Source organism: Triturus cristatus, chromosome 8 (genome assembly GCF_964204655.1).
Source record: "Triturus cristatus chromosome 8, aTriCri1.1, whole genome shotgun sequence".
NCBI classification, from domain to species: domain Eukaryota; kingdom Metazoa; phylum Chordata; class Amphibia; order Caudata; family Salamandridae; genus Triturus; species Triturus cristatus.
Window position 1 is genome coordinate 1,686,805,076 of NC_140591.1, and position 22,117 is coordinate 1,686,827,192.

Here is a 22,117-nt window from a genome sequence, read left to right on the forward strand (position 1 = left end):
GAGCTGCTGAGGTTCGTTGTGGTCTTAGACTACAGTGCTGCTGAGGTTCATGGTGTCCTTAGACAGCAGAACAGCAGAGCTGCTGAGAATCACGGTGTGCTTAGACTTCGGAGCTGCTGAGGTTCACGGTGTGCTTAGACAGCAGAGCTGCTGAGGTTCACAGTGTGCTTTGATAGCAGCACTGCTAAGGTTCATAGTGTGCTAAGACAGCAGAACTGCTGAGGTTCATGGTGTTCTTAGACAGCAGAGCTGCTGAAGTTCACGGTGTGCTTAGACAGCAGAGCTGCTAAGGTTCATAGTGTACTTAGACAGCAGAGCTGCTGAGGTTCATGGTGTTCTTAAACAGCAGAGCTGCTGAGGTTCATGGTGTGTTTAGACTGCAGTGCTGCTGAGGTTCATTGTGTGCTTAGACAGACGAGCTGCTGAGGTTCACAGTGTGCTTAGACAGCAGAGCTGCTGAGGTTCAAGGTGTGCTTAGACAGCAGAGCTGCTGAGGTTCGTTGTGGTCTTAGACTACAGTGCTGCTGAGGTTCATGGTGTCCTTAGACAGCAGAACAGCAGAGCTGCTGAGAATCACGGTGTGCTTAGACTTCGGAGCTGCTGAGGTTCACGGTGTGCTTAGACAGCAGAGCTGCTGAGGTTCACAGTGTGCTTTGATAGCAGCACTGCTAAGGTTCATAGTGTGCTAAGACAGCAGAACTGCTGAGGTTCATGGTGTTCTTAGACAGCAGAGCTGCTGAAGTTCACGGTGTGCTTAGACAGCAGAGCTGCTAAGGTTCATAGTGTACTTAGACAGCAGAGCTGCTGAGGTTCATGGTGTTCTTAGACAGCAGAGCTGCTGAGGTTCATGGTGTGTTTAGACTGCAGTGCTGCTGAGGTTCATTGTGTGCTTAGACAGACGAGCTGCTGAGGTTCACAGTGTGCTTAGACAGCAGAGCTGCTGAGGTTCACAGTGTGCTTAGACAGCAGAGCTGCTGAGGTTCACGGTGTGCTTAGACAGCAGAGCTGCTGAGGTTCACGGTGTGCTTAGACAGCAGTGCTGCTGAGATTCTTGGTGTGCTTAGAAAGCAGAGCTGCTTAGATTCACGGTGTGCATAGAAAGCAGAGCTGCTTAGATTCACGGTGTGCATAGAAATCAGCGCTGCTGAGATTCACCATGTGCATAGAAAGCAGAGCTGCTGAGGTTCACGGTGTGCTTGGACAGCTGTGCAGCTTAGATTCATGGTGTGCTTAGAAAGCAGCGCCGCTGTGGGTCATGGTGTGCTTGGACAGCAGAGCTGCTGAGATTCACGGTGTGCATAGAAAGCAGGGCTGCTGAGATTCACGGTGTTCATAGAAAGCAGCACTGCTGAGGTTCACGGTGTGCTTGGATAGCAGCAATGCTTAGATTCATGGTGTGCTTAGAAATCAGCGCTGCGGAGGTTCATGGTGTACTTAGCAGAGCTGCTGAGGTTCATGGTGTACTTAGACAGCAGAGCTGCTGAGGTTCATGGTGTTCTTAGACAGCAGAGCTGCTGAGGTTCATGGTTTGTTTAAACTGCAGTGCTGCTGAGGTTCACTGTGTGCTTGGACAGCAGAGCTGCTGAGGTTCATGGTGTTCTTAGACAGCGGAGCTGCTGAGGTTCATGGTGTGTTTAGACTGCAGTGATGCTGTGGTTCACTGTGTGCTTAGACAGCAGAGCTGCTGAGGTTCACAGTGTGCTTAGACAGCAGAGCTGCTGAGGTTCACAGTGTGCTTAGACAGCAGAGCTGCTGAGGTTCACGGTGTGCTTATACAGCAGAGCTGCTGAGGTTCACGGTGTGCTTAGACAGCAGGGGGAACAACCTTTCCAACGCAACTTTTACAACGCACTACACTTACAACGCAATTTTTACAACGCAACATCCACTACAACGCATTCCATTACATCGCATGACACTACAACGTATTTTTAAAAACTACGGGGCCGATTCACAGAACTAATTTAAGACAAAATCCTAATCTTACTACTTTTGGTATTCACAGAAGTTAGGATTTTGTCTTAAGTTTGTCTTAAGTCTGTCTTAAGTCTGTCTTAAGTTTGTCTTAAGTCTGTCTTAAGTTTGTCTTAAGTTTGTCTTAAGTCTGTCTTAAGTGTGTCTTAAGTTTGTCTTAAGTCTGTCTTAAGTTTGTCTTAAGTTTGTCTTAAGACAAACTTAAGACAAAATCCTAGCTTCTGTGAATACCAAAAGTAGTAAGTTTAGGATTTTGTCTTAAGTTAGTTCTGTGAATCGGGCCCAACCTTTACAACGCATTCCATTACATCGCATACTACCTTTACAACGCATTCCATTACATCGCATACTACCTTTACAACGCATACCATTACAACGCATAATATTACACTACACTATCCAACACTTACCCTACTGTTGCACCCCCTGGAGTTAGAATAGTAATTTTTACCCCTATACTATCCAACACTTACCCTACTGTTGCACCCCCTGGAGTTAGAATAGTAATTTTTACCCCTATACTATCCAACACTTACCCTACTGTTGCACCCCCTGGAGTTAGAATAGTAATTTTTACCCCTATACTATCCAACACTTACCCTACTGTTGCACCCCCTGGAGTTAGAATAGTAATTTTTACCCCTATACTATCCAACACTTACCCTACTGTTGCACCCCCTGGAGTTAGAATAGTAATTTTTACCCCTATACTATCCAACACTTACCCTACTGTTGCACTCCCTGGAGTTAGAATAGTAATTTTTACCCCTATACTATCCAACACTTACCCTACTGTTGCACCCCCTGGAGTTAGAATAGTAATTTTTACCCCTATACTATCCAACACTTACCCTACTGCTGCACCCCCTGGAGTTAGAATAGTAATTTTTACCCCTATACTATCCAACACTTACCCTACTGTTGCACCCCCTGGAGTTAGAATAGTAATTTTTACCCCTAGACTATCCAATACTTACCTTAAATGCAATGTAATATTATGCGTTGTAATGGTATGCGTTGTAAAGGTAGTATGCGATGTAATGGAATGCGTTGTAAAGGTAGTTTTAAAAAATGCGTTGTAGTGTCAATGGATGTAATGGAATGCGTTGTAGTGGATGTTGCGTTGTAAAAATTGCGTTGTAAGTGCATGCGTTGTAAAAGTATGCGTTATAACGTCATACATCCGACAGCAGTGCTACTGAGATTCATGGTGTGCTTAGATAGCAGAGCTGCTTAGATTCACGGTGTGCATAGAAAGCAGAGCTGCTTAGATTCACGGTGTGCATAGAAATCAGCGCTGCTGAGATTCACCATGTGCATAGAAAGCAGAGCTGCTGAGGTTCACGGTGTGCTCGGACAGCAGTGCAGCTTAGATTCACGGTGTGCTTAGAAAGCAGCGGTGCTGTGGGTCACGGTGTCCTTGGACAGCAGAGCTGCTGAGATTCACGGTGTGCATAGAAAGCAGCGCTGCTGAGATTCACGGTGTTCATAGAAAGCAGCACTGCTGAGGTTCACGGTGTGCTTGGATAGCAGCAATGCTTAGATTCATGGTGTGCTTAGAAAGCAGCGCTGCGGAGGTTCATGGTGTACTTAGCAGAGCTGCTGAGGTTCATGGTGTACTTAGACAGCACAGCTGCTGAGGTTCATGGTGTTCTTAGACAGCAGAGCTGCTGAGGTTCATGGTGTGTTTAAACTGCAGTGCTGCTGAGGTTTATTGTGTGCTTGGACAGCAGAGCTGCTGAGGTTCATGGTGTGCTTAGAAAGCAGAGCTTCTGAGGTTCACGGTGTCCTTGGACAGAAGAGCTGCTGAGGTTCATGGTGTGCTTGGACAGCAGAGCTGCTGAGATTCACGGTGTGCTAAGACAGCAGAGCTGCTGAGGTTCAGGGTGTGCTTAGACATCAAAGCTACTGAGGTTCACGGTATGCTTTGACAGCAGAGCTGCTGAGGTTCACGGTGTGCTTAGATAGCAGAGCTGCTGAAGTTCACTGTATGATTAGACAGCAGAGCTGCTGAAGTTAATGGTGACCTTAGACAGCAGAGCTGCTGAGGTTCATGGTGTGCTTGGACAGCAGCGCAGCTTAGATTCACGGTGTGCATAGAAAGCAGTGCTGCTGATATTCACGCTGTGCATAGAAAGCGGCACTGCTAAGATTCACGGTGTTCATAGAAAGCAGAGCTGCTGAAGTTCATGGTGTGTTTAGACAGCAGAGCTGCTCGGTTCACGGTGTGCTTAGACAGCAGAGCTGCTGAGGTTCATGGTGTGCTTAGACTATAGAGCTGCTGAGGTTCACAATGTGCTTAGACAGCACAGCTGCTGAGGTTCAAAGTGTGCTTAGACAGCAGAGCTGCTGAGGTTTGTTGTGGTCTTAGACTACAGTGCTGCTGAGGTCCATGGTGTGCTTAGGCAGCAGAACAGCAGAGCTGCTGAGGTTCACTGTGTGCTTAGACTTCAGAGCTGCTGTGGTTCACGGTGTGCTTAGACAGCAGAGCTGCTGAGGTTCACAGAGTGCTTTGACAGCAGCACTGCTAAGGTTCACAGTGTGCTAAGACAGCAGAACTGCTGAGGTTCATGGTGTGCTTAGACAGCAGTGCTGCTGAGATTCACGGTGTGCTTAGACTGCAGAGCTGCTGAGGTTCACGGTGTGCTTAGACTGCAGAGCTGCTGAGGTTCACGGTGTACTTAGACTGCAGAGCTGCTGAGGTTCATGGTGTGCTTAGATTGCAGAGCCTCTGAGGTTCATGGTGTGCTTAGACTGCATAGCTGCTGAGGTTCACTGTGTGCTTAGGCAGCAGAGCTGCTGAGGTTCATGGTGTGCTTAGACTGCAGAGCTGCTGAGGTTCACGGTGTGCTTAGACAGCAGCGCTGCTGAGGACTATGGTGTGCCTAACCAGCAGAGCTGCTGAAGTTCATGGTGTGCTTAGACAGCAGAGCTGCTGAGGTTCCCGGTGTGTTTAGACAGCAGCGCTGCTGAGGTTCACAGTGTGCTTAGAACATCAGAGCTGCTGACGCTCCTGGTGTGCCTAACCAGAAAAGCTGCTGACGTTCATGGTGTGCCTAACCAGCAGAGTTGCTGAGATTCATGGTGTACCTAACCAGCAGAGCTGCTTAAATTCAGGTTGTGCTTAGATAGCAGTGCTGCTGAGATTCAAGGTCTGCTGAGACAGAACCGCTGCTGAGGCTCACGGTGTGATTAGACAGCAGAGCTGCTGAGGTTCATGGTATGCTTAAACAGCAGAACTGCTGATGTTCACAATGTGCTTAGATAGGAGTGTTGCTGAGGTTCGCGGTGTGCTTAGACTGCAGAGCTGCTGAGGTTCACGGTGTACTTAGACTGCAGAGCTGCTGAGGTTCATGGTGTGCTTAGACAGCAGAACTGCTGAGGTTCCCGGTGTGTTTAGAACATCAGAGCTGCTGACGTTCCTGGTGTGCCTAACCAGAAAAGCTGCTGACGTTCATGGTGTGCCTAACCAGCAGAGCTGCTGAGATTCATGGTGTACCTAACCAGCAGAGATGCTTAAATTCAGGTTGTGCTTAGATAGCAGTGCTGCTGAGATTCAAGGTCTGCTGAGACAGCACCGCTGCTGAGGCTCACGGTGTGATTAGACAGCAGAGCTGCTGAGGTTCATGGTATGCTTAGACAGCAGAACTGCTGATGTTCACAATGTGCTTAGATAGCAGTGTTGCTGAGGTTCATGGTGTGCTTAGACAGTATCGCTGCTGAGGTTCACAGTATGCTTAGACAGCAGAGCTGCTGAGGTTTATGGTGTGCTTAGACAGCAGAGCTGCTGAGGTTCATGGTGTGCTTAGATAGCATAGCTGCTGAGGTTCACAGTGTGCTTAGACAGCAGAGCTGCTGAGGTTCACTGTGTGCTTAGACAGCAGAGCTGCTGAGGTTTATGGTGTGCTTAGACAGCAGAGCTGCTGAGGTTCACGGTGTGCTTAGACAGCAGAGGTGCTGAGGTTCACTGTGTGCTTAGACAGCAGAGCTGCTCAGGTTTATGGTGTGCTTAGGCAGCAGAGCTGCTGAGGTTCACGGTGTGCTTAGACAGCAGAGCTGCTGAGGTTTATGGTGTGCTTAGACTGCAGGGCTGCTTAGATAAACTGTGTGCTTAGACAGCAGAGCTGCTGAGGATTACGGTGTGCTTAGATAGCACTGCTGCTGAGGTTCACAGTATGCTTAGACAGCAGAGCTCCTGAGGTTCACGGTGTGCTTAGACAGCAGAGCTGCTGAGGTTCATGGTGTGCTTAAACAGCAGAGCTGCTGAGGTTCACAGTGTGCTTAGACAGCAGAGCTGCTGAGGTTTATGGTGTGCTTAGACAGCTCACCTGCTGAGGTTCATGGTGTGCTTAGACAGCAGAGCTGCTGAGGTTTACTGTGTGCTGAGACTGCTGAGCTGCTTAGATTCACAGTGTGCTTAGACAGCAGAGCTGCTGAGGATCACGGTGTGCTTCGAGACAGCAGAGCTGCTGAGATTAGCAGATAGGACAGAAGGCATCATTGTAAATTCTCTAGTTACGTGACCTATGATCACTCTCGGTGATTCCTTCAAAGAGGAATAAGCACGACTGCCAATGGCTCCTTTCATCATGAGGCTACAAAGATAAACATAGAAGAAGGACAACTCAACCAAGTCCTGGTACAGCGTCATATCATGCTTGGAGTTTAATGTATCAGGACTAGACCTGGGCCCTCATCAAAAATAGGAATGATTTGAATTATTTGCCCTCCCATGCAGTGCTTAAAAGAAAAGGAAAAGGCACAGGCAGGGTCAATAGGTCAGGCCTCGGCTGACATTGCAATGGTATATTGTTTTTTGTGTGCCATAATTTGGCATTACAATTTTTTTTTTTAAAATCATTCAGAAATGTAGCTGTTTCACTAATGATGTTTTTTAAATAGCAAGCATTTATTTTGGGAAACAGCGTTTACACCGCAACCGTTACAACGCATGCATCTATGGCATGCGCTGTAACGTCACATAACCATTTAATTTATGTCATGAATTTTATTATTATTGGAGAATGAGACAAGATTACATCCCCATCTAACCAAGCACTCCAAGAAAGATCAGCTGAAATGTCATTTAAACACTTTTTAACTTTAAAATAAATCATCAGCCATGGCCCAGAAAAAAAAAATAACCAGTCTTTAAAATTAATATAAAAATAAATAACACATTTTAAATCCGGTGTGTCACTGAAGATCAAGGAACTACTTTTAGGCGGATGTGAACAATGTGCACAGGCCTTTGACTTTCCCTGCTGAAGTCTGTGGGGGGGCGAAAGCAAAGTGTGAACAAGGTTTTAACAGACCAATGGGTGAAGATTTCTTATCAGAAGCCCGTTTATGCTACATAACAAGCAGTGTATTAATAGGCAGGTCACCGCAACAAGTGCTGAATTTGTGACTTTACCATTTACACCACAGCAGAGGGTCTCCAGCATAAACAACATATTTATCCATTTATGTACATTTAGCCCCGCCTCTGCCAGTCTGAGAACTCCCCCCAGGAGATTCCTATATAACCAGTGCGTGGTCGGATGTGTAAGGTCGGATGTGTCACTAGAGGGGAGTAAGTCAAGGACGGGAAGGAAATGAAGATAAAACTGAAGTTGTGACGCCCCTGTCTGTGCTCTGCTTTACTCCTCTCCATATCTTTTCTGTCCTGCAGGTTGGGTCACTGCTCCCTCACCGGTTCATGCTGCAAAGACCTCTCCTCTGTCCTGGAAACAAACACATCTCTCACAGAGCTCAACCTGAACTACAATAATGATCTGAGAGACACTGGAGTGAAGAAGTTGTGTGAAGGCCTAAAACCTCCCGGTTGCAAACTACAGACACTGAGGTAGAGAGCTGTGCAGGTCGTATCACGTCATTGATTTCTCAAATATACATCGTAGGTGGGGCTCACACATTTATCTTAAAAATGCCTTGAAATGTTTACATGATTGCCTCTTTTCTGTTAATGTTGTGAGAAAGGCACCCATTAATAACATTTGTGAATTAAGTCAGGTTTGTGAAGTGGGGGTACCCAAGCCCCAATCCATGGTCATGAAAGAAACCCCTGTCATGGTGCAGAGGGGCACTTTTTAAAGCCTGTTTCTCAGGTATTTGGGCTCAAATGGAATAGGTCTTACCCAGAGGGCAGGTCTGTCCCTTCCAGTGAGAGCGCCTTCCCCACCAGTCTCCGTGCTGTTACTAGACTGACTGCTGGATACGAGGCCAAGGAATGTCAGTGAGACATGGGGGGCTCCGAGGCCCTCTTCACATTCTGCAGGAGGGAGCTGTAAGATGAAAGGCAGAGCAGGCTACAGAGAGGGGCAACTGTAAGATGAAAGGTAGAGCAGGCTACAAAGAAGGCAGCTGTAAGATGAAAGGTAGAGCAGGCTACAGAGATGGGCCGCTGTAAGATGAAAGGTAGAGCAGGCTGCTGAAAGCGGCAGGTGTAAGATAAAAGGCAGAGCAGGCTGCCGAGAGGGCCAGCTGTAAGATGAAAGCTAGAGCAGGCTACAGAGAGGGGCAGCTGTAAAATGAAAGGAGGAGCAGTGTTAGAAGGCGACCTCAGAGGGGCCTGGAGGGGGCCCTGACTGTCCCGAGACCCACCCTCGAGGTATCGTAGCCGGGCACTGGCGGGAGACTCCTCAGGGGAGAAATCTCGTATCTAGGATCGTACACTCGGCACCACACGACAAAGAGACACCACACCGGGAGTTCTTAAGAACAAATCTTTATCAGATCGGAGTTGTAGGATCTTTATGATCAGCAAGGCAAATAGATACAAGTGGAGCGCGGGCTCACAGAGTCTTGGAGGGGGGTAGGAGGTAGCGGGACAGTCTTTGGGGATATGGATCAGATGCAGGAGCGTACCCGGCGCACAGCTCACAATCCTCGAGCTGGGGGATACGCTTGTCGTCGTGGGGTCCGGTGGGACCAAGAGAATCTGTGGGAGCCGCGAGTCACTCAGCAGGGCTCAGGTACAAGTTCGGAGGTCTTACGATCTTCAGGGAGCCGCGAGTCACTCAGCAGGGCTCAAGCACAAGTTCGGAGGTCTTACGATCTTCAGGGAGCCGCGAGTCACTCAGCAGGGCTCAAGCACAAGTTCGGAGGTCTTACGATCTTCAGGGAGCCGCGAGTCACTCAGCAGGGCTCAGGTGTTTCCAAGGCGAATCTGCCGGACAGTCCCAGAGCACCCCTTGTTATAGGGCGACTCCTCTTTGATGTCCGGAGTCTGTGCAGGCAGGGGTCTTGTCACCTGGGGGTCGCTTGTTGGGGTTTCCTGCCATTGTCCTTTGATCCTTTCAGGGCCGGGCCGGGAGGAGTCCCAGACACCCAGCAGGCGTGGAGCCAGCCCTCGGGGAGGCCGGCGGGCTGATCGAAACCCACCTTCCCAGGGAAGCGCAGAGGTGTGATGGAAACTGCTCCTCCCTTTCTCATCCCAAGGGGAGCGCGATGTCCTCCAGCCGGAGTGGCGCCTCTAGGCCAGGGTCGCGCTGGGGCCGGGCGGCCATCTTGGTGCATGAAGTGGGCACGCGGGCCCGGTGTGGCCGAAAGGAGGAAGGCCACGGACGGGGAAGTCCGGGTCGGGTGTGTGTGTTCTGGTGGGAAGGGTCGGCTAGGCCCTGGGCTCGGGGGCTGGTGTGAGGTGCAGGGGTCAGGTCTGGCTATGTTACGAGGGCCGGGTCTAACACGCGTCCCCCCCAGCTGAAAGCCGGAGAGAACTACCCATCCTCTTGGGGGTTCTCTTCGCTGAGGCGGAAGAACCGGGAGAGGCCATCGGCGTTGGCGTGGTCCGTACCAGGGCGATGTTCCACGGTGAAATCCATCCCCTGGAGGGAGATTGACCATCGCAGTAGCTTGGGGTTTTCTCCTCGCATCTGCATGAGCCATCGCAAGGGGCGATGGTCGGTTTGGACCTTGAAATGGGTGCCGAACAGGTAAGGGCGTAACTTCTTGAGGGCCCAGACTACGGCGAACGCCTCACGCTCGATGGTGCTCCATCTCTGTTCCCTGGGCAACAGCCTTCGGCTGAGGAAGGCTACGGGCTGGTCTAGGCCTTGGTCATTCACCTGGGAGAGGACTGCCCCGATGCCATGCTCGGAGGCATCAGTTTGTACCACAAACTCCTTGGAGTAGTCGGGGGCCTGGAGGACGGGGGCAGTGCACATGGCCGCTTTCAGGGCATCGAATGCCTCTTGGCAGGCAGGGGACCACTGCACCTTCTTGGGCTGTTTCTTGGACGTGAGTCCCGTGAGGGAACCGACCAGGCTGCCGTAATTCCGGATGAATCTCCGGTAGTAGCCCGTGAGGCCCAGAAAGGCTCGGACCTCCGTTTGGGTCGTGGGGGGTTCCCAGGCTAGGATGGCGTCGATTTTGGGCTGTAGAGGGGCGACCTGCCCGCTTCCGACCTGGTGCCCCAGGTAGGTTACTGAACCTTGCCCAATCTGGCACTTGCTGGCTTTCACGGTGAGGCCTGCCTGGTGCAGGGCGGTCAGCACCCTCCGGAGGTGCCGGAGGTGCTCACTCCACTCAGAGCTAAAAACTGCGATATCGTCGAGATATGCAGCACTGAATTTTTCCAGCCCGGCCAGGACTCTATTTACCAGTCGCTGGAAGGTGGCCGGGGCATTTTTCATCCCGAAGGGCATCACGCGAAAGCGATAGTGCCCATCCGGGGTGGAGAAGGCGGACCGCTCCTTGGCTCCTTCTGTGAGCGCAATTTGCCAGTAGCCGCAGGTGAGATCGAAGGTGCTGAGGAACCGAGCAGCCCCGAGCCGGTCAATGAGCTCGTCGGCTCGGGGAATGGGGTGGGCATCGGCTCGGGTGACTTCATTGAGTCCCCGGTAGTCCACGCAGAAGCGGAGTTCTGGGGCGACACCGGGGGCAGCTGCTTTCGGGACCAGAACCACGGGGCTGGCCCAGAGGCTGTCTGAGGGTTCGATCACTCCTAGGGTCAACATTTTCGAGACCTCGGCTTGAATACAGGACCGGACCCGATCAGGGACTCGGTAGGCTCGGTGTCTCACCGCTGGGCTGTCCCCGGTATCCACGTCATGGAAACACCAGTCGGTGACTTTGGGGACCAGGGAGAAGAGGTCAGAAAACTGCCCTGGGAGCTGGCGGCAATCCTCACGTTGCTGGGGAGTGAGGGATGGGGAGAGGTTCACTCCCTCTACGGAGCCGTCCTTCTCTTTGGTGCACAGGAGATCAGGGAGAGGATCCGACTCCTCCTCGGACCCGTCATCAGTGGCCAGTAGGAGGCTCAGCTCCGTCCGCACAAAGTGGGGCTTGAGGCGGTTCACGTGGAGGACCGGGAGGGGGTCCCGGGGTGACTGGACGTCCACCAAGTACGTGACCTGGCTCTTCCGCTCAACCACTTTGAAGGGCCCGGTCCATTTATCCTGGAGGGCGCAGGGTTTCACGGGGGCCATGACCCATACCTGCTGGCCCGGCTGAAACTCGACCAGAGTGGCGTTCTGGTCGTACCAGCGCTTCATCTCCTCCTGGCGCGCCTCCAGGTTGGCCTCGGCCATCTCTCGGAACCTCCCAGTCTGGTTTCGGAGGGTCAGGACGTAACGGAACACATCTCGGGGGGGGCCTCGGGGCGCCGCCTCCCACCCTTCCTTGACCAGGCTGAGGGGCCCCCTGACGGGGTGTCCGTAGAGTAACTCAAAGGGGCTGAACCCCAAGGATTTCTGGGGAACTTCTCGGTAGGCGAATAGGAGGCAGGGGAGCAGGACGTCCCACTTACGCCGGAGGGGCTCTTCCAAGCCCGCGATCATCCCCTTCAGAGTCCGGTTAAACCGCTCTACCAGGCCGTTTCCTTGGGGGTGGTACGGGGTGGTGAATTTATAGGACACCCCGCATTGTTGCCATAAGGACTTCATGTAGCGGGAGATAAAGTTGGTACCGCGATCGCTCACGACCTCGCGGGGAAAACCCATGCGGGAGAAGATTCCCATCAATGCCCGGCCCACCACGGGGGCTGTGAAGGTGCGCAGGGGGATGGCTTCAGGGTATCGGGTGGCATGATCCACCAGGACGAGGATAAAACGGTGCCCTTGGGAAGTTGGGGGGTCCAGCGGCCCCACGATGTCGATCCCGACCCGCTCAAAAGGGGTACTGACGACAGGGAAGGGTTGGAGGGGAGCCTTGCGCTTTCCTCCGCTCTTCCCACTGGCCTGGCACGTGGGACAGGACTTGCAGTGGGCTTCTACATCTGCTTTCATTCTGGGCCAGTAGAAGTGGGTCACGAGGCGACTGTAGGTTTTGTCCTGGCCCAAGTGGCCTGCGAGGGGAACGTCGTGGGCCAAGCCCAGGAGGAGGTTTCGGAAGCGTAGGGGTACCACCAGCACCCGGCCGGACCCTAGCTCCACCGACTTCTGCTCGCTGTACAAAAGGTCATTCTCCCAATACACCCGGTGCGTCCCAGTCTGGTCGCCTGCGGCCTGGGCCTAGGCCTGCTGCCGGGGCCCGACCAGGGAAGGACAGGTAGCCTGCTCTCGGCAGAACTCCTCTCGGGAGGGGCCCCCCTCGTGGCGCCACTGGGCCAATTCGGGCAGATCGCCTAACTCGGTGACCTGGGCGGAGTCGGAAGGCGGGGGTTCGTCACTGGCGACCGACCCTTCTGGTGGGGGGATGTGGGGACCCTCGGCAGGGACCATCCTATCTTCCGTGGACGGGGCGTCGTCGACTTCCCTCAGGGGGGTCAGTCGGGCCGCCATGGATCGAGTGGTGGCGCACACCCACTCAGGGAGGCCCATCATCCCTAGGTGGGTCTTGCGCTCGACTTGTTTCCAGGGGGAACTTTCCAGGTCGTTCCCCAGGAGACAGTCGACTGGCTGGGAGGTTCTCACTGCGACTCTCAGTTTACCGACCACCCCTCCCCACTCAAAAGGCACCAGGGCTACCTTACATAGGCTTTCCGTGTTGTCGGCGGAAATGACCGGGCAAAAGACGTTGGGGAGGACCTGGTCTTCGTGGACTAAATGACTGAGGACACCGGTGATGCTGGCCCCGGTGTCACGGAGGGCTTCTACTTGGTGGCCCCTGATCGTTACGAGCTGCCCATATTTCTTCGTGTTGGAGGGCAGGAGGCTTCCAGGGACCATTTCTCTATCTCCTAAGGATACTAGGGCCATGGCTGCGGTTTCCCACTCTTCGGTCTCCTCAACCTCCTCCCCCAGTGCTACATTGGCTATCTGTCTAGCGGGGGGTGCTGCCTGGGTGGTGTTTGGGGCCATGGGGCATTCAGGGTCGTTGGCGTAATGCCCGGGCTTCTGACAACGGAAACAAGTGATGGTCACCCGGTGCCCCCGTCTCAGGGGGGGGCCGGATACAGCTGGTGGGGGTGCCGGGAAAGGCGGAGGTTGGGACTTCGGGGGACTAGACTGGGACTCTCTCTGCCTTCCCTGGTTTCCCTCCCTTCTCTGGCGGGTTAGTCCCTGACTGGCTCGGGGGTACTCTCCTACAGGGCCCCGGGAGACCCGGGTGTTGGTCCATCGATCTGCCTCGACGGCCAGCTTTCTCGGATCCGTGAGCTTGCTGTCGAGCAGATGCTGGCGCAGTTCCACAAAGCCGTTCGCAGCCAGGTGTTCCCACAACATAAGGTCTGTTAGTTCTTCCAGGGTGGTTACCTTGCTGCCCTTGATCCACCCATCGAATGCACGGCTGAAGAAATTCACATACTCCACCCAGGTGGTACCCGGGATCTTCCTGCAGTCCCGGAACCGCTGGCGGTACATCTCCGGGGTGAGGCCGTACCTTGTGAGGAGGGCCGCTTTCATGTGGTCATAGGAGGTCTGCATGGAGGTTGGTAGGTCGAGCAGGGTGTCTCTCCCTTCGCTCAGGAATCGTCCCCACAACCCGGCCCCCCAATCCTTCTGCGGGACCCGATGGAAGGTCATGGCGACCTCGTAGGCCCGGAACCACTGTTGAATGTCATCGTTTTTGTAATATTCTTTGACCACATCTTTGGGGATGTGGACCTTCTGCTCCGCCGGGGAGGCCGCCTCTCGGTTCCCCGGGGGCCGCACTTCTTCGCTTTTTGCTTTCAGCTCCATTTCCTTCAAGCTGCGTTCATGTTCCAGTTGAAGTCTCCTTCCTTCGTGTTCCCGTTGGAGTTTCTTCTCTTCTAGTTCTCCCTGCACTCGCAGCTGTTCCACCGCTAGCTTTTTCTCGGCTAATTTCAACTCGCCCTCAATTTTGAGTTTGGCTAACTCGAGTTCGTGATGGCGACTTCTTTCTCTGTCTGCGAGTTCCTCCGGGGATAGGCCCCCGTCTGGTACGAAGCCTCGCACCTGGTTGCTGCTGCGTTCTCCTTGGGAGGATCCAGCTTCGTCGTGGGGCTCCCCCGCTCTTTCTGGGCGGGAGGCTCCAGAATCCACCCAAGCTTTCAGTGCCTTTTGCATATCTTCTTTGGTGTTGAGACCAGTGGTAGCGATTTTGAGTTCCTTACAGAATTGCTTCAGTTCTTTGTGTGAGTACTCTTCCAGCTGTTCCACCTGCAACACGGTACGTGTGTCGTTGTCTGTGAGAACCACGGCGTTTCCTTCTGCCATCTTTGTCGGTAGTGCGTCAGCCGTTCACGGTACGATCTCTAGATTATGGGCCCGAATCCCGTCGTTTGCCACCAATGTTAGAAGGCGACCTCAGAGGGGCCCGGAGGGGGCCCTGACTGTCCTGAGACCCACCCTCGAGGTATCGTAGCCGGGCACTGGCGGGAGACTCCTCAGGGGAGAAATCTCGTATCTAGGATCGTACACTCGGCACCACACGACAAAGAGACACCACACCGGGAGTTCTTAAGAACAAATCTTTATCAGATCGGAGTTGTAGGATCTTTATGATCAGCAAGGCAAATAGATACAAGTGGAGCGCGGGCTCACAGAGTCTTGGAGGGGGGTAGGAGGTAGCGGGACAGTCTTTGGGGATATGGATCAGATGCAGGAGCGTACCCGGCGCACAGCTCACAATCCTCGAGCTGGGGGATACCGTTGTCGTCGTGGTTCCGGCGGGACCAAGAGAATCTGTGGGAGCCGCGAGTCACTCAGCAGGGCTCAGGTACAAGTTCGGAGGTCTTACGATCTTCAGGGAGCCACGAGTCACTCAGCAGGGCTCAAGCACAAGTTCGGAGGTCTTACGATCTTCAGGGAGCCGCGAGTCACTCAGCAGGGCTCAAGCACAAGTTCGGAGGTCTTACGATCTTCAGGGAGCCGCGAGTCACTCAGCAGGGCTCGGGTGTTTCCAAGGCGAATCTGCCGGACAGTCCCAGAGCACCCCTTGTTATAGGGCGACTCCTCTTTGATGTCCGGAGTCTGTGCAGGCAGGGGTCTTGTCACCTGGGGGTCGCTTGTTGGGGTTTCCTGCCATTGTCCTTTGATCCTTTCAGGGCCGGGTCGGGAGGAGTCTCAGACACCCAGCAGGCGTGGAGCCAGCCCTCGCGGAGGCCGGCGGGCCGATCGAAACCCACCTTCCCAGGGAAGCGCAGAGGTGTGATGGAAACTGCTCCTCCCTTTCTCATCCCAAGGGGAGCGCGATGTCCTCCAGCCGGAGTGGCGCCTCTAGGCCAGGGTCGCGCTGGGGCCAGGCGGCCATCTTGGTGCATGAAGTGGGCACGCGGTCCCGGTGTGGCCGTAAGGAGGAAGGCCACGGACGGGGAAGTCCGGGTCGGGTGTGTGTGTTCTGGTGGGAAGGGTCGGCTAGGCCGTGGGCTCGGGGGCTGGTGTGAGGTGCAGGGGTCAGGTCTGGCTATGTTACGAGGGCCGGGTCTAACAAGCAGACTGTAGAGAGGGGCAGCTGTAAGATGAAAGGTAGAGCAGGCTGCGGAGAGCACCAGCTGTAAAATGAAAGGTAGAGCGGGCTGCAGAGAGGGGCAACTGTAAGATGAAAGGTAGAGTGGGCTGTACAGTGGGGCAGCTCTAAGATGAAAGGTAGAGCGGGCTGCAGAGAGGGGCAACTGTAAGATGAAAGGTAGAGCAGGCTGCAGAGAGGGGCAACTGTAAGTTGAAAGGTAGAGCAGGCTATAGAGAAGGCAACTGTAAGATGAAAAGTAGAGCAGGCAGCAGAGAAAGCAGCTGTTAGATAAAAGGCAGAGCAGGCTGCACAGTTGGGCAGCTATAAGATGAAAGATAGCGCAGGCCGCAGAGAGGGGGAACTGTAAGATGAAAGGTAGAGCAGGCTGCACAGAGGGGCAACTGTAAGATGAAAGGTACAGCAGGCTACAAAGAAGGCAGCTGTAAGATGAAAGGTAGAGCAGGCTACAGAGAAAGCAGCTGTAAGATGAAAGACAGAGCAGGCTGCACAGTGGGGCAGCTGTAAGATGAAAAGTAGCGCAGGCTGCAGAAAGGGGCATCTGTAAGATGAAAGTTAGAGCAGTCTGCACAGTGGGACAGCTGTAAGTTGAAAGGAAGAGCAGGATGCAGAGAGGGGCAGCTGTAAAATGAAGGTTGGAGCAGGCTGCACAGTGGGGCAACTGTAAGATGAAAGGTAGAGCAGGCTGCAGAAAAGGGCAGCTGTAAGATGAAAGATAGAGCAGGCTACAGAGAAGGCAGCTGTAAGATGAAAGGCAGAGCTGGCTGTAGAGAGAGGCAGATGTAATATGAAAGGTAGAGCAGGCTACAGAGAAGGCAGCTGTAAAATGAAAGGTAGAGCAGGCTACAGAGAAGGCAGCTGTAAGATGAAAGACAGAGCAGGCTGCAGAGAGCGGCAGTTGTAAAATGAAGGGTAGAGCAGGCTGCAGAGAGGGGCAACTGTAAGATGGAAGGTAGCACAGGCTGTAGAGAGGGGCAGATGTAATTTGAAAGTCAGAACAGGCTGCACAGAGGGGCAGCTGTAAGATGAAAGGAAGAGCAGGCTGTGGAGAGGGGCAGCTGTAAGATGAATGAAGGGTAGAGCAGGCTGCACAGAGGGGCAGCTGTAAAATGAAAGGTAGAGCAGTCTTCAGAGTGGGGCAACTGTAACATGAAAGGTAGAGCTGGCTGCGGAGAGGATCATCTGTGAGATAAAAGGGGGAGCAGGCTGCAGAAAGTGGTTCACAGTAGGCTTAGACAGCAGCACTGCTGAGATTCAGGGTGTGCTTACATAGTAGAGCTGCTGAGATTCAGGGTGTTCTTGGACAGCAGCACTGCTGAGGTTCATGGTGTGCTTAGACAGTAGCGCTGCTGAGGTTCACAGTATGCTTAGACAGCAGCGCTGTCGAGGTTCTTGGTGTGCTTAGACAGCAGAGCTGCTGAGGTTCATGGTGTGCTTGGACAGCAGCACTGCTGAGGTTCATGCTGAGGTTCATGGTGTGCTTAGACAGCAGTGCTGCTGAGGTCCTTGGTGTGCTTAGACAGCAGCGGTGTTGAGGTTCTTGGTGTGCTTAGACAGCAGAGCTGCTGAGGTTCATAGTGTGCTAAGACAGCAGAGCTGCTGAGATTTAGGGTATGCTTAGAGATCAGAGCTGCTGAGGTTCATGATGTGCTTACTGCAGAGCTGCTGTGGTTCATTGTGTGCTTAGACTGCAACGCTGCTGAGGTTCATGGTGTGCTTAGACTGCAGAGCTGCTGAGGTTCATGGTGTGCTTAGACAGCAGAGCTGCTGAGGTTCATAGTGTGCTAAGACAGCAGAGCTGCTGTTATTCAGGGTATGCTTAGAGATCAGAGCTGCTGAGGTTCATGGTGTGCTTACATAGTAGGGCTGCTGAGGTTCATGGTGTGCTTAGAAAGCAGAGCTGCTGAGGTTCATGGCGTGCTTGGACAGCAGAGCTGCTGAGGTTCACGGTGTGCTTAGACAGAAGAGCTGCTGAGGTTCACGGTTTGCATAGAGAGCAGAGCTGCTGAGGTGCACGGTGTGCTTAGACAGCAGAACTACGGAGGTTCACTGTGTGCTTAGGCTGCAGAGCTGCTGAGGTTCACGGTGTGCTTAGACAGCAGAGCTGCTAAGGTTCATGGTGTGCTTAGACTGCAGAGCTGCTGAGGTTCACGGTGTGCTTAGACTGCAGAGCTGCTGAGGTTCACAGTGTGCTTAGACTGCAGAGCTGTTGAGGTTCACAGTGTGCTTAGACTGCAGAGCTGTTGAGGTTCACGGTGTGCTTAGACGAAAGGTAGAGCGGGCTGCAGAGAGGGGCAACTGTAAGATGAAAGGTAGAGCAGGCTGCGTCATATCATGCTTGGAGTTTAATGTATCAGGACTAGACCCGGGCCCTCATCAAAAATAGGAATAATTGGAATTATTTGCCCTGCAGGCTCGTTCACTGCTCCCTCACCGATTCAGATTCATGCTGCGAAGACCTCGCCTCTGTCCTGGAAACAAACACATCCCTCACAGAGCTCAACCTGAGCTACAATGAGCTGCGAGACACTGGAGTGAAGAAGTTGTGTGAAGGTCTAAAACATCCCGGTTGCAAACTACAGACACTGAGGTACAGAGCTCTGCAGTTCTTATCACGTCATTGATTTCTAAAATATACATCGTAGGTGGGGCTCACACATATATTTTAAAAATAACTTGAAATGTTTACATGATTGCCTCTTTTCTGTTAATGTCGTGAGAAAGGCACCCATTAATAACATTTGTGAATTAAGTCAGGTTTGTGAAGTGGGGGTACCCAAGCCCCAATCCATGGTCATGAAAGAAGCCCCTGTCATGGTGCAGAGGGGCACTTTTTAAAGCCTGTTTCTCAGGTATTTGGGCTCAAACAGAATAGGTCTTAACCAGAGGGCAGGTCTGTCCCTTCCAGTGAGGGCGCCTCCCCCACCAGTCTCCCTGCTGTTACTAGACCGGCTGCTGGATACGAGGCCATGTCAGTGAGACATTGGGGACCCCGAGGCCCTCTTCACATTCTGCAGGAGGGAGCTGTAAGATGAAAGGCAGAGCAGGCTGCAGAGAGGGGCAACTGTAAGATGAAAGGTAGAGCAGGCTACAAAGAAGGCAGCTGTAAGATGAAAGGTAGAGCAGGCTGCAGAGAAGGGCAGCTGTAAGATGAAAGGCAGAGCAGGCTGCAGAGAGGGGCAACTGTAAGATGAAAGGTAGAGCAGGCTAAAATGAAGGCAGTTGTAAAAGAAAGGTAGAGCAGGCTGCAGAGAAGGTTAGCTGTAAGATGAAAGGTAAAGCAGGTTGCGGAGAGCGGCAGGTGTAAGATAAAAGGCAGAGCAGGCTGCAGAGAGGGCCAGCTGTAAGATGAAAGCTAGAGCAGGCTACAGAGAGGGGCAGCTGTAAAATGAAAGGTGGAGCAGACTGTAGAGAGGGGCAGCTGTAAGATGAAAGGTAGAGCAGGCTGCAGAGAGCGGCAGCTGTAAAATGAGAGGTAGAGTGGGCTGCAGAGAGGGGCAAAAGAAAGATGAAAGGTAGAGTGGGCTGTACACTGGGGCAGCTGTAAGATGAAAGGTAGAGTGGACTGCAGTAAGGGGCAGCTGTAAGATGAAAGGTAGAGCAGACTGCGGAGAGCAGCAGCTGTAAAATGAAAGGTAGAGCGGGCTGCAGAGAGGGGTAACTGTAAGATGAAAGGTGGAGTGGGCTGCACAGTGGGGCAGCTGTAAGATGAAAGTCAGAGTGGGCTGCAGAGAGGGGCAAAAGTAAAATGAAAGGTAGAGCGTGCTGCATAGTGGGGCAGCTGTAAGATGAAAAGTAGAGCAGGCTACAGAGAAGGCAGCTCTAAGATAAAAGGCAGGGCAGGCTACAGAGAAGGCAGCTGCAAAATAAAAGGCAGGGCAGGCTGCACAGTGCGTCAGCTGTAAGATGAAAGGTAGCGCAGGCTGCAGAGAGGGGCAGCTGTAAGAGGAAAGGTAGAGCACGATGCAGAGAGGGGCAACTGTAAGATGAAAGGTAGAGCAGGCTACAAACAAGGCAGCTGTGAGATGAAAGGTAGAGCAGGCTACAGAGAAGGCAGCAGTAAGATGAAAGGTAGAGCAGGCTGCACAGTGGGCGAGCTGTAAGATGAAAGGTAGCGTAGGCTGCAGAGCGGGGCAACTGTAAGATGAAAGGTAGAGCGGGCTGCACAGTGGGGCAGCTGTAAGATGAAAGGCAGAGCGGGCTGCAGAGAGGGGCAGCTGTAAGATGAAAGGTAGAGCAGGCTGAGAGATAGCTCTGCTCTCAGAGCTCAGCACCTCTCGGGTCTACAGAGCTGAGAGACAGCTCTGCTCTCAGAGCTCTGCACCTCTCTGTTCTACTGAGCTGAGAGATAGCTTTGCTGTCAGAGCTATGGACCTCTCTCTTCTATGTAGGCTGAGAGATAGCTCTGCTGTCAGAGCTCTGTACCTCTATCTTCTACGTAGGCTGAGAGAAAGCTCTGCTGACAGAGCGCTGCACCTCTCTGTTCTACGTAGGCTGAGAGATAGCTCTGCTGTCAGGGCTCTGCACCTCTCTCTTCTACGTAGGCTGAGAGATAGCTCTGCTGTCAGAGCTCTGCACCTATCTACTCTACGTAGGCCGAGAGATAGCTCTGCTCTCAGAGCTCTGCACCTCTCTGTTCTACGTAGGCTTATAGATAGCTCTGTTTTCAGAGCTCTGCACCTCACTATTCTACGTAGACTGAGAGATAGCTCTGCTGTCGGAGCCCTACACCTCTATTCTACGTAGGCTGATAGATTGCTCTTGTGTCAGAGCTCTGCACCTCTCTGTTCTAAGGAGCTGCGAGATAGCTCAGCTTTCAGAGCTCTGCACCTCTCTGTTCTACGTAGGCTGAGAGATAGCTCTGCTGTCAGAGCTCCGCACCTCTCTGTTCTATGTAGGCTGAGCGATAGCTCTTCTGTCAGACCTCCGCACCTCTTTATTCTATGTAGGCTGAGAGATTGCTCTGCTCTCAGAGCTCCACACCTCTCTGTTCTACGAAGGCTGATAGATAGCTCTGCTCTCAGAGCTCTGCACCTCTCTGTTCTACGGAGCTGAGGGATACCTCTGCTCTCAGAGCGCTGCACCTCTCTGTTCTACGTAGGCTGAGAGATAGCCCTGCTGTCAGAGCTCCGCACCTCTCTATTCTATGTAGGCTGAGAGATAGCTCTGCTCTCAGAGGTCGGCACATCTCTTTTTTACGTAGGCCGAGATATAGCACTGCTCTCAGAGCTCCGCACCTGTCTGTTCTACGGAGCTTAGAGATAGCTGTGCTGTCAGAGCTCTGCACCTCTCTACGTAGGCCGAGAGATAGCTCTGCTCTCAGAGCTCTGCACATCTCTGTTGTACGTAGGCTGAGTGATATCTCTGCTGTCAGAACTCTGCACCTCCCCATTCTAAGTAAGCTGAGAGATAGCTCTGCTGTCAGAGCTCTACACCTCTCTCTTCTACATCGGCGGAGAGATAGCTCTGCACCTCTCTGTCTACGGAGCTGAGAGATAGCTCTGCTGTCAGAGCACTGCACCTCTCTCTTCTATGTAGGCTGAGAGATAGCTCTGCTGTCAAATATCTGCACCACTCTCTTCTAAGTATGCTGAGAGATAGCTCTGCTGTCAGAGCTGTGCACCTCTCTACTCTACGTAGGCCGAGAGATAGCTCTTCTCTCAGAGCTCTGCACCTCTCTGTTCTACATAGGCTGAGAGATAGCTCTGCTGTCAGAGCTCTGCGACTTTCTACTCTACGTAGGCTGAGAGATATCTCTGACTCTCAGAGCTCCGCACCTCTCTGTTCTACGTAGACTGAGAGATAGCTGTGCTGTCAGAGCTCCGCATCTCTCTGTTCTACGTAGGCCGAGAGATAGCTCAGGTGTCGGAGCTCCGCACCTCTCCATTCTATCTAGGCCGAGAGATAGCTCTGCTGTCGGAGCCCTACACCTCTATTCTACGTAGGCTGAGAGATAGCTCTGCTCTCAGAGCTCCGCACCTCTCTGTTCTACGTAGGCTGATAGATAGCTCTGCTGTCAGAGCACTGCACCTCTCTGTTCTACGTAGGCTGGTAGATAGCTCTGCTGTCAGAGCTCTGCACCTCTCTCTTCTATGTAGGCTGAGAGATAGCTGTGCTGTCAGGGCTCTGCACCTCTCTCTTCTACGTAGGCTGAGAGAAAGCTCTGTTGTCAGAGCTCTGCACCTATCTACTCTACGTAGCCCGAGAGATAGCTCTGCTGTCAGAGCTCTGCACCTTTCTATTCTACGTAGATTGAGAGATAGCTCTGCTGTCGGAGCCCTACACCACTATTCTACGTAGGCTGAGAGATAGCTCTGCTGTCAGAGCTCCG

The 22,117-nt window shown here is 52.8% G+C and overlaps 1 protein-coding gene across 4 annotated transcripts in view; it reads left to right on the top strand.

Annotated features, from left to right (window-relative positions):
* Positions 1–22,117, top strand: part of LOC146808607 (NACHT, LRR and PYD domains-containing protein 3-like) — an 800,827-nt gene that overhangs the window by 447,686 nt on the left and 331,024 nt on the right. For 3 of the 4 annotated variants that reach the window (XM_085623632.1, XM_085623634.1, XM_085623633.1), the window contains exons 10-11: positions 7,649–7,822; positions 18,200–18,376. The exons of the other annotated variant lie outside the window; for it this stretch is intronic. In XM_085623632.1, coding sequence (XP_085479758.1) covers positions 7,649–7,822; positions 18,200–18,376 — 351 coding nt within the window. The remainder of the gene's footprint in view (positions 1–7,648; positions 7,823–18,199; positions 18,377–22,117) is intronic. 4 annotated transcript variants of the gene reach the window in all.